The following is a 14,954-nucleotide window of genomic DNA, read 5'->3' as shown; positions in this document are numbered from 1 at the left end:
CTATTATAGGAGTCAACTGTCACATGAAATAAATCACATTTGTTTTAATTGAAAAAGATTGCTAAAAATTTTCTGTGGGTAATTGCAACAGTACAAGAAGAATACAAGGTACATTTATTCATTAACAACAACAAAAAAAATTGTAAAACAAATTGTGAAAGCAAAAACAGGCTACAAAACAGAAGGGCTTTTGATTGCCTTTGGCTTATTTAAACATTTTACAAGTTAATATGCCACAATTGATAAATGCTAGAAGGTGTAAGTTAGCATTGGCTGATTTAATTTTGAACATTTCCTCCCCACCCAGAGCACTATGGAAAATATGTATATATATATGGTAAACTCTTCCTCCTTCAAGTATCACAATCTTGTTGTCACATAATCTTCATGGGTGACCGTGTCTGTGAGGTTTAAGTCATAGTCTGTACTAGAGTCCTCTTCCTTTTCGTGTTTCTCCTTTGGTATTATAGGGACAGTGTCCTCCACCACCACCTGCTCTGACTTGAATGAGCACACTCTCCTGCCCACCTGCAAACCCAGTGTGTCCGTATTCCTCTCTCTATGGTCTACTAATACACATTGTTCACTGAGCCCAGGAATGCTCAGGTCACTCCCTGAAGCTAATCCTCGGGATTCCAGTTGGATATTTCTCTCAAGTGGTCCTGCAGCCTGTTGACGAGCAACTTCTTCTGAAACAGAAAAAATTTGGTTTGCACTTTGCTCAGCAGCGTTTTGTTTGGATCGTCTATGAAATAACCCGAAGTTTTTGATATCGGTCACAAAATTCATTTTTCTCTGCTTCTCTCTCGGTGGCTCCCTCACCACCAAGGCAGAGCCATTGCTTATGTTGTGTCTTTCGGAGGCAATGGCTGCTGATCTCGGGTGAATCAGAGTGGTCAGATCAAAAAGGCTGAAATTCCTTTTCCTGTCCTTGCTACTGCCTTCCGTGTCACTCTTTTCATCGGAGTCTGCTGAATTAGAAGACTCCTTTGTGGCATTAGTGGACTGGAGTGTAGAGAGTTTGCTTCCTCTTAGTAATCCCAGAACTTCAAAGCGAAAACTAGAAATGTCTTGCTTTAGTTCCTAAATGAAATTTAAAATGACAAAATAGGTTGTGACTCAAACAAATAAACATTAGGAAACATCTTTTGTTCATTTCATATATGGACCTCCACGTTTTTACTCCTATTTGAGAACTATGACTTACTCCACTATGGTTCTATTTAGAATTTCCAGTTTTCTCCTTGAAATTTGGTGTCTACTAATTTTCCTATTGGAGTTTTGTAGTAACAAGGAATCTTCCTAAGACTGATGTAGAAAGAAACAAGAGAACTTATCCTTTCCACCATAATGAAGTCAAACATACTGGGTTCCTGTGAAACTACAGTGCACATTCTGCCTCCCCAGAGTATTCATCTGCTGTCAAGTCACCTCAAGTTCTTTAAGAAAAGCATTTTTTTGAGATTTTTAATATTGGCACATTTTTCTGTCCAAATGGATATCTAAAACCAAATAATTAAAGTAGAGCCTATCCTTCCAAGAGCTGGCAGTTACTTTCAGTTGTTTTTACTACCTTGAGGTGACCTTACCCCAACATCTGGGTCAGCCACTAAATCCTGAGAGTAGCTTTAGGAATTCTTAGATTCACACATTTCCCTTATCTTCTTAGGCAACTGAATTCTCAGTCCTAACCTAATGATGGCCGCCGTGGTGACCTCCTGCCTCCAACCTATCTCCCAAAGAAGCATGAATCATTTTACGTTAAAATTTGGATTTTGTGACTGTGAAGAACATTTTGGATCCTAGTCAATTTTCAATTTGTACTATAAGTTTTGCAATTTATCTTTCTTCTTACCTAACTGGCTACTTCATTCTCTTGTTCAAACCAGCTGTGTTTCTCTGTTAAAGGTCTCCCATAGGCTTTTAAAAAAAAATTGTTTTTGTCTGTAAGATCTTTAATCATTCTTACCAAATCTCTAAACACTCATACAGAATAACAATATTACTTTAACCATGAGACTGAAGCATATCAAATTTCATATATTCTACCTATTTTCACTGATAGAATTTTTTTAAAAATCAAGGAGAAAGTTTTTAAGTGTGTAAGTTACAATTAAACTCAAATCTTAAAATCTGGCTGAAATTTCAAGAACTAAAGCTCATTCAGCAATGTGTTGCTGGGATCAGAGAGTCAGAACGTCACGAAGCAGTAGGATTTTCTCTGCCTCCAAGTAAGTCCCCTTGACATTTAGATTAAGTTTGTTTCAAAGCAATTTATTTTGAGAAGAAATTTTTAGCACTTGCTTTTTTTTTCTTTCAATTCAGTAGGTCTTTAGTTTAAAAATCAGAGGGCACACAGGATTACTGAAACACACAGCTAAATTTCCGGCTCTGATTTTAAATGTGCTGTTATATTCTGCAAAATCTGCCTCTTGTTGTGATGAAGATGAAAATGGTTACCTTGAAGTTCTCTTCGGTCAGGCCTTCTTCTGTTTTAGCATCTCTAATCATTGCTGCGACGTATCGCTTCACCAGGTTCCTCATAACTTCCTGAGGCATTTTAGAACAACAGTATTGATTTTCAATGCATAAGTATAATTTCTCTCCTGAGTCAGTTCTGAAGGGGGAACTGTTTTTTATTTTAATGCAAATTTCAAGATATAATACAAGGGAAACTTACTTGATATTGGTGATGTCTTCTCAAATTATCAGCAGCTCGTCTCTGAAAAGAACAGGAACATTTCCTTTTTGGTTATACTGACACATTATATTCTGAAAAAATAATTCATTGTTTTCTAAATCAAGCATGTTGGAGGAATTCGGAAAGGGACATGAAAATCAACTACATTGCATATTGATAAATTTAGAAAAAACATGTTTTTCTTCTCATTTCCCCAACATGGGAGTTTTACTAGACAATGAACAATGGCTACAGAGTGCTTCACATGAATCAAAAGAATTAGTGAACCAAACAATAAAGTGCAAACATACAACCTGTATGATATTTAAAACATAGAGTAAGTAACAATGATGGAAAGGTTGCTCTAATAAAGGGTGTAACATTATGAAGTGTTAGTTAATCATAGTTAGTACACTCCCACAATCACCTGAAATAATACTAAGAGACAGAGATGGGACGTATTAACTGAAGGAAATATTAGATAAAAATTAAAAGCCTTCATAGTGTTAACACAGGAAAATTAAGAAGTTAGCTATGCTACGCAGCATGTGATCAGAAATCTTGTAAGGCAATGAAGTCTCCTACACTAATTTCGATCATATGTCCATTAAGAAGGAATTCCTCTTTTAATTAGATGGTTGGATTTAATAAAATAAGTAAATAAATGAATAAATATTCTGTTCAAAAAGCATTAATTAACTTATTTTTAGAAATAAATGTGAGTCCCAGCTATCATTTTGAGGAGATCAGAATCATTTGGGAATAGAGGTGGGGATAGCCCAGAACATTGATTTTGGAGTGTAGAATGGAGGAGCCGGATGTTAAATGATTAAAAATATAGTCTATTATTAATTGAGCTAAATAATAAATGACACAAAAATTATATATTTGCAGATTTCACAAGTATTCTAAAGGTAATAGAAAAAAGCTATCATAACGTGAATTTTATGCATTTTGAATAAACATTAGGAATTGATTCTTAAGGAAGAAAAGCAGACAAAATAATCTAAAATAAAAATATTTTTATAATAAAGGAATTCATTTGGTAAATTGTGAGAAAGCAAAAGGGATAGCATATCTTGGGTTTAATTAGGGCTTTGATTTTGTCCTTACTAAATACTTAATCATAGGCTGATAAAATAGAATTTTGAAAAGAGTTAAGCATGCATCACCGCGAAATAACATTTTTAAAATCAAACAATTTAAAAGAAACTCTTTTTCTCTTCAAAGAAATAGGAGAAAATGCTATTTCCACTGGCCATACGAATGAATTTGTGTTTCATGATTAGCAGTGACTTGTAGGAAAGATGAGACAATGCTTAGCTTCTTAAAGTTCACTCATTATTTTGAATACCATTCACTTTTACATAAGAAATAAATTTTGAGAAATAAATTTTCAGTATGATTAAGGCATTAATTCAAAAACTAGGAAATTTTAAACTTAATACATAATTAGAATGTCTTGAAAAAAGCATAGCCTGGGAATTTTATGACTCGACCACCAGATGGAGGTGTCTGACTCTTTCTGAGACACAGCTCCACTGAAATCCAAGGCAACAAAGCACTTCTAGAAGGAAACATAAGCATTTCTGATCTCCTTAAATTTACTTAAAGTGAACAAAAATGCTAAAGTGAGTTGTACATCAATATCTTTAACACTCACTATAAATACTATACAAGATATCTGTTTTTTTAATATAATTTAAGTAGATAGAAACTCTTAATTCAATACAGAAAGAATTTAGTCTACTTAATTTCTATTATTTTTGGATTCCATAGCATTTCACTATTCTGGTTTAGAATCCTATTAAAACCCAATAAAAATTTTTCAACGGAGAACAGTTTTAAGTTATGATTAACTATAAATTTCTTTAACACAAAACTAAAATTAAGAATGACAGAATCAGAAAATTATGAGTAATAAGTAAAAATTATCATGACACATTTTAGTACTAAGATTAGCATAAACTGTCTCCTTCAGCAGAAACTTACTCATGGACAAAGTTAAAAATCTTAATAAAATATAAAAAAAGATCAAAGACTACATTTTAAACAATAATTTCAGGTTTATTCTTCTTGTGAAAAAAGATTTTAAAAATCAAAATAGTTTGTCAGAAAGAGAGAAGAACACAGAAAAAGTTTACTATGATAACTTTCAAGAGTTACTCAATTTCGAAATTCCAGCTTTAAGGTAAGTAAATACAGTTAATTGATTATTTTTCCACACCTACATGGCAATACTACAAAATGATTTTTAGTCTCTTGAGATTACATCGGCCAACTGAACTTCAACATCCTGGCTAGGAAAATAAGAATGGATGAAGTTAATCATTTTCTGAATATCAAAACCAAAAATATATATGCAATACACTCAATAAATGATGAACGCTAAATTATGCAGCTAACATATCACACATCTATTTAATCTCCCCTTCTCTACTCAGCACCACAGAATGGACTTTTGTTTTAGTGACCACTACCTTCATGCCTACCTGTTTCTCTTTCTTACTTTCTGTGTGGTGGTGTGGTATAATATCAACTATATGGACACAGGGGTTACACCTGGGTTTGAAGTTGACTGAGCATGAATTGGGAGTTTATTTCTGAGGTCTTCCCCCTTTCCCATTTTTTATTTTGTAGGATGAAGATAAATTCACAAGGTAATTTTGACGATTAAATGAGATAAGAGATTTAAGTTATCTATTGCTAATTAATGTTAGTTCCTATTCTCTTTCCATTTTCCATTTCTAACTAATAATATGACTAACACACTTTTTAAAGAATATTCTTTTTTTTTTTTTTAATTTTATTTTGTCGATATACATTGTGGCTGATTATTGCTCCCCATCACCAAAACCTCCCTCCCTTCTCCCTCCCCCCTCCCCCCAACAATGTCCTTTCTGTTTGCTTGTTGTATCAACTTCAAATAATTGTGGTTGTTATATCTTCTTCCTCCCCCCTGGTTTTTGTGTGTGTGTGTGTGTGTGTGTGTGTGAATTTATATATTAATTTTTAGCTCCCACCAATAAGTGAGAACATGTGGTATTTCTCTTTCTGTGCCTGACTCGTTTCACTTAATATAATTCTCTCAAGGTCCATCCATGTTGTTGCAAATGGCAGTATTTCATTCGTTTTTATAGCTGAGTAGTATTCCATTGTGTAGATGTACCACATTTTCCGTATCCACTCATCTGATGATGGGCATTTGGGCTGGTTCCAACTCTTGGCTATTGTAAAGAGTGCTGCGATAAACATTGGGAAACAGGTATACCTTCGACTTGATGATTTCCATTCCTCTGGGTATATTCCCAACAGTGGGATAGCTGGGTCGTATGGTAGATCTATCTGCAATTGTTTGAGGAACCTCCATACCATTTTCCATAGAGGCTGCACCATTTTGCAGTACCACCAACAATGTATGAGAGTTCCTTTTTCTCCGCAGCCTCGCCAGCATTTATCGTTCACAGTCTTTTGGATTTTAGCCATCCTAACTGGAGTTAGATGGTATCTCAATGTGGTTTTGATTTGCATTTCGCGGATGCTGAGTGATGTTGAGCATTTTTTCATATGTCTGTTAGCCATCTGGATATCTTCCTTAGAGAAATGCCTATTTAGCTCTTTTGCCCATTTTTTAATTGGGTTGCTTGTTTTCTTCTTGTACAGTTGTTTGAGTTCCTTATATATTCTGGATATTAATCCTTTGTCAGATATATATTTTGCAGATATTTTCTCCCATTCTGTTGGTTGTCTTTTAACTCTGTTAATTGTTTCTTTTGCTGTGCAGAAGCTTTTTAGTTTGATATAATCCCATTTGTTTATTTTTCCTTTGGTTGCCCGTGCTTTTGGGGTCGTATTCATGAAGTCTGTGCCCAGTCCTATTTCCTGAAGTGTTTCTCCTATGTTTTCTTTAAGAAGGTTTATTGTTTCAGGATGTATATTTAAATCCTTAATCCATTTTGAGTTGATTTTAGTATACGGCGAGAGGTATGGATCTAGTTTCATTCTCCTGCATATGGATATCCAGTTATCCCAGCACCATTTGCTGAAGAGGCAGTCCCTTCCCCAGTGAATAGGCTTGGTGCCTTTGTCAAAGACGAGATGGAAGTAAGTGTGTGGGTTGATTTCTGGATTCTCTATTCTATTCCATTGGTCATTGTGTCTGTTTTTATGCCAGTACCATACTGTTTTGGTTATTATAGCTTTGTAGTATAGCTTAAAGTCAGGTAGCGTTATGACTCCAGCTTTATTTTTTTTGCTCAGCATTGCTTTGGCTATGCGTGGTCTTTTATTGTTCCATATAAATGTCTGGATAGTTTTTTCCATTTCTGAGAAAAATGTCTTTGGAATTTTGATGGGGATTGCATTGAATTTGTATATCACTTTGGGTAGTATGGACATTTTCACTATGTTGATTCTTCCAATCCAAGAGCATGGGATATATTTCCATCTTCCTGTATCCTCTCTAATTTCTCTCAGCAGTGGCTTGTAGTTCTCATTATAGAGATTTTTCACGTCCTTGGTTAACTCAATTCCTAAGTATTTTATTTTTTTGGTGGCTATTGTAAATGGGCAGGCTTTCTTGATTTCTCTTTCTGCATGTTCACTATTGGAGAAAAGAAATGCTACTGATTTTTGTGTGTTGATTTTGTATCCTGCTACTGTGCTGAAATCATTTATCAATTCCAACAGTTTTTTTGAAGAGGTTTTAGGCTGTTCGATATATAGGATCATGTCATCTGCAAACAGGGACAGTTTGACTTCATCTTTTCCAATCTGGATGCCGTTTATTTCCTTCTCTTCTCTGATTGCTCTGGCTAGTACTTCCAACACTATGTTGAATAGGAGTGGTGAGAGTGGGCATCCTTGTCTAGTTCCTGTTCTTAAAGGAAAAGCTTTCAGCTTTTCCCCATTCAGGATGATATTGGCTGTGGGTTTGGCATATATGGCTTTAATTATGTTGAGATACTTTCCCTCTATACCTAACTTATAGAGGGTCTTTGTCATGAATGAGTGCTGAACTTCATCAAATGCTTTTTCAGCATCTATAGAGATGATCATATGGTCCTTGTGTTTGAGTTTATTAATATGGTGTATCACATTTATTGATTTGCGTATGTTGAACCAACCTTGCATCCCTGGGATGAATCCCACTTGATCGTGATGAATAATTTTACGTATGTGCTGCTGTATTCTGTTTGCTAGTATTTTAGTGAGGATTTTTGCATCTATATTCATCAGGGATATCGGCCTGTAGTTTTCTTTTTTGGTTATATCTTTACCTGGTTTTGGTATCAGGATGATATTTGCTTCATAGAATGAGTTTGGGAGATTTGCGTCTGTTTCAATCTTTTGGAATAGTTTGTAAAGAATCGGTGTCAATTCCTCTTTGAATGTTTGGTAAAATTCTGCTGTGAATCCATCTGGTCCTGGGCTTTTCTTTGTTGGGAGCCTTCTGATAACAGCTTCAATCTCCTTTATTGTTATTGGTCTGTTCAAATTTTCTACGTCTTCACGGTTCAGTTTTGGGAGCTTGTGTGTGTCCAGAAATTTATCCATTTCCTCCAGATTTTCAAATTTGTTGGCGTATAGTTGTTTATAGTAGTCTCGAATGATTCCCTGTATTTCAGATGAATCAGTTGTAATATCGCCTTTTTCATTTCTAATTTTGGTTATTTGAGTCTTCTCTCTTCTTTTTTTTGTTAGCCATGCTAATGGTTTGTCAATTTTATTTATCTTTTCAAAAAACCAACTTTTTGATTCGTTGATCTTTTGAATTGTTTTTTGGTTTTCAATTTCATTCAGTTCTGCTCTGATCTTAATGATTTCTTTCCGTCTGCTAACTTTAGGTTTGGATTGTTCTTGTTTTTCTAGTTCTTTAAGGTGAAGTGTTAGGTTGTTCACTTGCCATCTTTCTATTCTTCTGAAGTGAGCGTTTAATGCAATAAATTTTCCCCTCAATACTGCTTTTGCAGTATCCCACAGGTTTTGGTATGATGTATCATTGTTTTCATTAGTTTCAATAAATTTTTTGATTTCCTGCTTGATATCTTCTTGGACCCATATGTCATTAAGTAGAATGCTGTTTAATTTCCATGTGTTTGTATAGTTTCCAGAGTTTCGTTTGGTATTAATTTCTAGTTTTAATCCATTGTGGTCTGAGAAGATACATGGGATAATTCCAATTTTTTTGAATTTATTGAGACTTGATTTGTGACCTAAAATGTGATCTATCCTGGAGAATGATCCATGTGCTGATGAGAAAAATGAATATTCTGAGGTTGTTGGGTGGAATATTCTGTAGATATCTGCTAATTCCAATTCGTCTAGAGTCTTGTTTAGATCTTGTATTTCTCTGCTGATTCTTTGCCTAGATGATCTGTCTAATATTGACAGTGGGGTGTTCAGGTCCCCTGCTATTATGGTATTAGTGTCTATTTCCTTCTTTAGGTCTAATAGAGTTTGTTTTATAAATCTGCCTGCTCCAACATTGGGTGCATACATATTTATGATTGTTATGTCTTCTTGATGGATCAGTCCTTTTATCATTAAGTAGTCTCCCTCATTGTCTCTTTTTATGGTTTTTAGTTTAAAGTCTATTTTGTCAGATATAAGAATAGCTACTCCAGCTCGTTTTTCTTTTCTGTTTGCATGGTAAATCTTTTTCCATCCTTTCACTCTTAGTCTGTGTGAATCTTTATGGGTGAGGTGGGTCTCTTGTAGGCAGCATATAGTTGGGTCCTGCTTTTTGATCCAGTGAGCCAGTCTGTGTCTTTTGATTGGGGAATTTAAGCCTTTTACATTAAGAGTTGTTATTGAAAGGTGTTGATTTATTCCTAGCATTTTATTGGTTGTTTGGTTGTCTTAGGTGTCTTTTGTTCCTTGCTTTCTGATTTACTGTTTGTTTTCTGTGTTTGTTGGTTCCTTAGGTTGTAGATAGTGCTTTTGTTAGCTTGTTTTCTCTTCATGAATGCCATTTTTATTATACTAGCGGGTTTAGATTTTTCTTGGGTTTTTATGGCAGTGGTAGTTATTTTTCAGGAACCAAACCCAGTACTCCCTTGAGGATTTCTTGTAAGGGTGGTCATGTGGTAGTGAACTCCCGCAGTTTTTGTTTGTCTGAGAAATATACTATTTGCCCCTCATTTCGGAAGGATAGCCTTGCAGGGTAGAGTATTCTTGGCTGGCAATCTTTGTCTTTAAGTATTTTGAAAATATCATCCCATTCCTTTCTAGCTTTTAGGGTTTGTGATGAAAAGTCTGATGTTAACCTGATTGGGGCTCCCTTATAGGTGATTTGACGCTTCTCTCTTGCAGCTTTTAAGATTCTCTCTTTGTCTCTGAGTTTTGCCAATTTGACTATGACATGTCTTGGAGAAGGTCTTTTTGGGTTGAATACATTTGGAGATCGTTGAGCTTCCTGGATCTGAAGATCTGTGATTTTTCCTATACCTGGGAAGTTTTCTGCCACTATTTTGTTGAATATGTTTTCAATGGAATCTCCATTTTCCTCCCCTTCTGGTATACACATGACTCGGATATTTGATCGCTTATGGTTGTCTGATATCTCTCTCAGATTTTCTTCAATGTCCTTGATTCTTTTTTCTTTCTTTTTGTCTGCTTGTGTTATTTCAAACAGCCCATCTTCAAGTTCAGAGGTTCTCTCTTCAACTTCGACAAGCCTGCTGGTTAAACTCTCTGTTGTGTTTTTTATTTTGTTGAATAACTTCTTCAGTTCAGCAAGTTCTGCTACATTTTTTTTCAGGACATTGATTTCCTTGTACATTTCCTCTTTCAGATCCTGTATACTTTTCCTCATTTCATCATGATGTCTAGCTGAGTTTTCTTGTATCTCATTCAGTTTCATTAGAATTATCCCTCGAAATTCCTTATCAGTTATTTCAAGGGCTTCTTGTTCTATAGGATCTAGAGTTTGAGATTTATTAACTTTTGGTGGTGTACTTTCTTGATTTTTTGTATTTCTGGTATCTTTTTTTTGGTGTTTATTCATTGTGGCAGGGGGTTTCACAGTCCACCGGTTTGAGACTAATGACTAACTAGGATGTTGCTGTGGTTGCCAATTTGGTATGGCTACCTCTGTGACTGCTCAGTTGGCCTCTAGTGTCTTGTGTGTGTGGTTGCCTTGGGTCTTGGGCTTCTCCGGGGAGCCACCTTTCTGGTCAGCTTGGACTCTGCTGGGCTGGTGGATCACGTACCACAGGGTGTGTGATCTCTGTTGAGCTTTCACTTCCTGTGCAGGACTTCTCCCTGTTCCGTGTGCTCTGGCCCAGGCTGTTAGATCGTGCAGTGGCGACCACACCGGGTGTGTGGTTTCTGTCGAGTCTCCGCCTCTCTGGCCGCACATCTCCCCACTCTGTGTGCACTGTGCTGGGCTGGGGCGTGTCTTCTGCACCCCTCGTCTATCAGCTGGGCCTTCAAGACCCTGCTCGGCACCGCCTCGCCCAGGAAGTCTACCAGGTTTCTGCTAGGCACAGACGACCGGTCTCTCTGGGTGCCTTTGTAGCACTATGTAGATCTTTCTTGGGTCTTGTTCACCTTTGTATCCCCCCAGTATAAACCGAGTCTAGTGCCCACCTGCAGCCAGCTCTCCGGCAGGTTCAAGCGGACCTGGGAACTCTCCTACCACACTATTCCCAACCAGAAATTCGTTAGGCTTTTTTCCAAACTGGTGGCCGCAGAGATCGTATCTGCCTCCCAGTAACAGGGAGTTTACCTGGGGCCGGAGTCCAGGTTGTGGTGGAGTGACAGTCGGCCCGCCCGTACTTCCTTGCCCTCCTGAGACTGGCCGGGGACGCCCCACGCCACCAGCCCCGCCAGAGAACCGTGGAGGGAGTGGGAGCGGAGGCCGGTCCGCAGGCTCCGGAAAGCCCCGCGCCAGGCCAAGCAAGTGGGAGGGCTCAGTGATGGCGGAGCAGGGCAGAGCTGCCCGCACTTGGGAAAATGGAGGCAGCACCGGGGCGGTGAGTGGCCTGGTGGTGCAGGCGGGAGCCGCGTGGGCATCCACCCCCCGAACAGAGCTGTGCCAGGGATCACTCACAGTGCTGTGCCAGGTCGGGTGCTCGCTCTGTCTCTGGTTTGCCGCCTTTCCCAGTTCTCGGCCGCTGCCGCCTCGGGCTGTTCAGTCGCAGCGCGGCTCGGGCGCTCCCAGGAAACTTCTTTAATGCCGGCCTGAAACCTCGAATCCTGAATAGGGCCGCTGGCTGCCTTCAGTGCGGCCCCGGCCTCCGGGATCCTGGCTGCATCCACAGCAGCCCTGGCGCTGCGTTCCCTGTTTCGAGACTCCTAAAGAATATTCTTGAATTATGCACAACTTATGCATAGTCTGACACATACCAGGATTTCCTCCAAGGAAGTAAAACAATGTACTTAGATGTAATTATCTCTCTTTGTGTGATTTTCATGGCATTTCATGCTTGTGAAGAGCATTTCCTTCAGCTACATAATTGGATGGCTTTAGCCTTAGCAGTAGAGAGGTTTAGAAGTAGAAGACTTGCATTTAAGTCATAGAGTGAGGGATGATTCTAGTCAATATGGACAGATATAACACAAACTGTAGGCAGTCATCATTTGCATAAGCCCAAAAGTTTTTGAACATCTCTTCATGACACTGAAGTTTTGCTATGACCTCTGTGACTTTTCCTTTGTGAGTTTCTATATCATGACTCTTAGCTTGTAGGATCAATTCAAGATATATTTGTTAAGTGACTATATGTTTACCCAACACTTAACATTCTTGCAGTGGGCTGCTAAAAACCAGAGGTGAATACAACATACATTTGCCCTTACATGGCTTATAGTCTATAAAGTTGAATGCCAAGAACATGAACGACTACACGTGAAGGCAAAAGACAAAAGGAAGCAGGGTGAGAGTGTTACATGAGTAGAGGGAAGGAAGAGGTAATATTGTGCTAAGGAGAGAATCCGTAATAGCTTTCAAAGATGGAATGGAATTTTAGATCGGACATGAAGGAATCATAGGATTTTGACTGACAGAGATGCACAGGTGTTCTAGAAGAACTGGAAGAAAGTGAGCAAATAAGGCTGGTGTTAGAAAGTGAGAGACATGTTATGGAACTTCCAGCAGTGCAGTTGCAATGTTCTCTGCCATTAGGAATACTGTATATGGAGGAGATCGTGTTGGGAAGTTAGCAGGGGTTCTTTATGAAGAATCTTAGGCAGCACAGTGAATTCAGTGGTTACTAGGAGCCTGGGGTTTTTGACTAGTTGAGTGACATGTGATCAAAGTTTAACTTCTATGATAGTCATCTGGCAGCAATATCCATCAATGGATAAATGGATAAAAAAAAATCTGTGGTATATATACACAATGGAGTATATTCAATTATAAAAAAGAAAAAGTGATATCCTATCATTTGCAGCAACATGGATGGAAACTGGAAACTATCATAGTAAGTGAAGTAAGTCAGGCACAAGAAAACAAATATTGCCAAATACTGCATGATCTCACTCGTAAGTGGAATCTAAAAAAAAAAAAAGTAGTTCTCATATCTCATAGAAGTACAGAATAGAATAATGGTTCCCAGAGGCAGAGAGGGAAAAAGTAAAGTGGAAAGAAGTAGTGGTGGACCAGTGGGTACGAAACTGCTGTCTACCCTACGTGAATCACTGTGCATTATATGCATGTATTGAAGCAACACACTGTACCTAAAAAATATGCACAAGTAAATGCTAAAATATTTTGAGTAATAATGTTAATAATAAAAGAAGTTTCCTAGCTTCTGGTGGTGACTGTCAATTCTTGGCATTCTTTGGCTTGCAGCAGCGTAATGCCAGTTTCTGTCTCCATCTTCACATGGTGCTCTCCTCATGCTCCTGTCTTCACGTGGCCATGTTCTTACACAGACCTACTCCACTATGACCTCAGTTAACTTAATTAATTAGATCTCAATGATCCTATTTCTGAATGAGGTCACTTCTGAGGTCGTGGTGCTTAGGACTTCAAGATGTCTTTTGGGGTGACATAACATATGCATTCCTTGCAATAAACATAACAATGTGTGGCAGTTAGCGACATCATTAAATACTGCACAATAGAACTACCATCTATGATAGTAGGGATGTTTGTAACCTTTTCATTGGGTAAACATCAGCTGAGTTTCAAGAAGATTTATTATTGAAAGGGAAGTCATTATATGCTATGATTATCACTGGGAAGACCATAAACAGAATAGGCCATTTTGTGTTTATAAAAAGAATATTACAAGGAACATTCCATTCAAAAATACCTAAGTGGGTAAGGGATAATTAGTTTTCTTTCAAGCCATTCATATGTCAGACTTTGACTGATAATCTGGGATGACCTACATAGAATTATAACATGGCAGACCTAAGTGAGAAGAAAATAAATTCTCAGCAAATGATCTCATGTTTGCATTGTTACTGTGAAATTTGGGGAGCTGCATTTTGCAGCTTGTATTAGTCCGTTTTGTGTTGCTATGACAGAATTACCCAAGACTGGGTAATTTACAGAGAACAGAGGTTTATTTGGCTTATGATCCTGGGACAGCTGCATCTGGCATAGGCCTCAGGCTGCTTCTGCTCATGGCTGAAAGCAGCAGGCAGCTGGTGGGTACAAGCAGATCACATGGTGAAAGGAAGCAAGAGAGAGAGAGAGGAGGTGCCAGTGTCCTTTAAACAACCAGCTCTCGTGGGAACTAATAGAGCGAGAACTCCCTCACAACCCCTCCTCCCCCAGGGAGAACATTAATCCATTCATGAGGGACCCACCCCATGAGTCAAACAGCTTCCAACACTGTCACACTAGCGATCAGATTTCTGCATGAGTTTTTGGGGGGACAACACATCCAAACTCTATCACAGCTTTTTTTTTTTTTTTAAATTAGATGGTTGTCAGATGTGTTTAAGACAGGAAAGATGAGCCACATGACCAATGAAGAACCTTCCTTACTTAATTGGGTGTCTAGAAAAAATATTTTGGAGGAAGAAGTACACTTTACATCGGAAGTCACTAGACCATGTACAGAATATTCCTTAGCAGGGCGGTTGTCAAAGCAGGTGCTGAGGGCTTTCCTGCGTATCACATTAGTGGAACTCAGAGTTTGCAGGTTCCTCCTGATTTGTTACTCAAGACACTGGCAGTACTTGGATCACAGTGGTAGAGAAATTCATGGTAAAGAAAAAGACCAGCTAGTGAGAAATTCCTGCTGTTGTACGGAAACTCCAGATTTCAATAAAAGTGTCAAGTTGCTTTAGAGCAGGGATGGTTTTGCAGGCT

The 14,954-nt window shown here is 38.0% G+C and overlaps 1 protein-coding gene across 6 annotated transcripts in view; it reads right to left on the bottom strand.

Annotated features, from left to right (window-relative positions):
* Window positions 1-360: 360 nt before the first annotated feature.
* Window positions 361-14,954, bottom strand: part of TRPC4 (transient receptor potential cation channel subfamily C member 4) — a 146,342-nt gene continuing 131,748 nt past the window's right edge. For 3 of the 6 annotated variants that reach the window (XM_063102643.1, XM_063102644.1, XM_063102648.1), the window contains 3 exons: window positions 2,681-2,722; window positions 2,461-2,550; window positions 361-1,083 (listed from right to left, as the gene is read on the bottom strand). In XM_063102643.1, the coding sequence (XP_062958713.1) occupies window positions 361-1,083; window positions 2,461-2,550; window positions 2,681-2,722 (855 nt within the window). The remainder of the gene's footprint in view (window positions 1,084-2,460; window positions 2,551-2,680; window positions 2,723-14,954) is intronic. The other 3 variants (XM_063102645.1, XM_063102647.1, XM_063102646.1) reach the window with 2 other exon arrangements.

This window comes from Cynocephalus volans, chromosome 7 (assembly GCF_027409185.1).
Source record: "Cynocephalus volans isolate mCynVol1 chromosome 7, mCynVol1.pri, whole genome shotgun sequence".
NCBI classification, from domain to species: Eukaryota; Metazoa; Chordata; class Mammalia; order Dermoptera; family Cynocephalidae; genus Cynocephalus; species Cynocephalus volans.
This window is presented reverse-complemented; position numbering and strand designations above follow the sequence as displayed.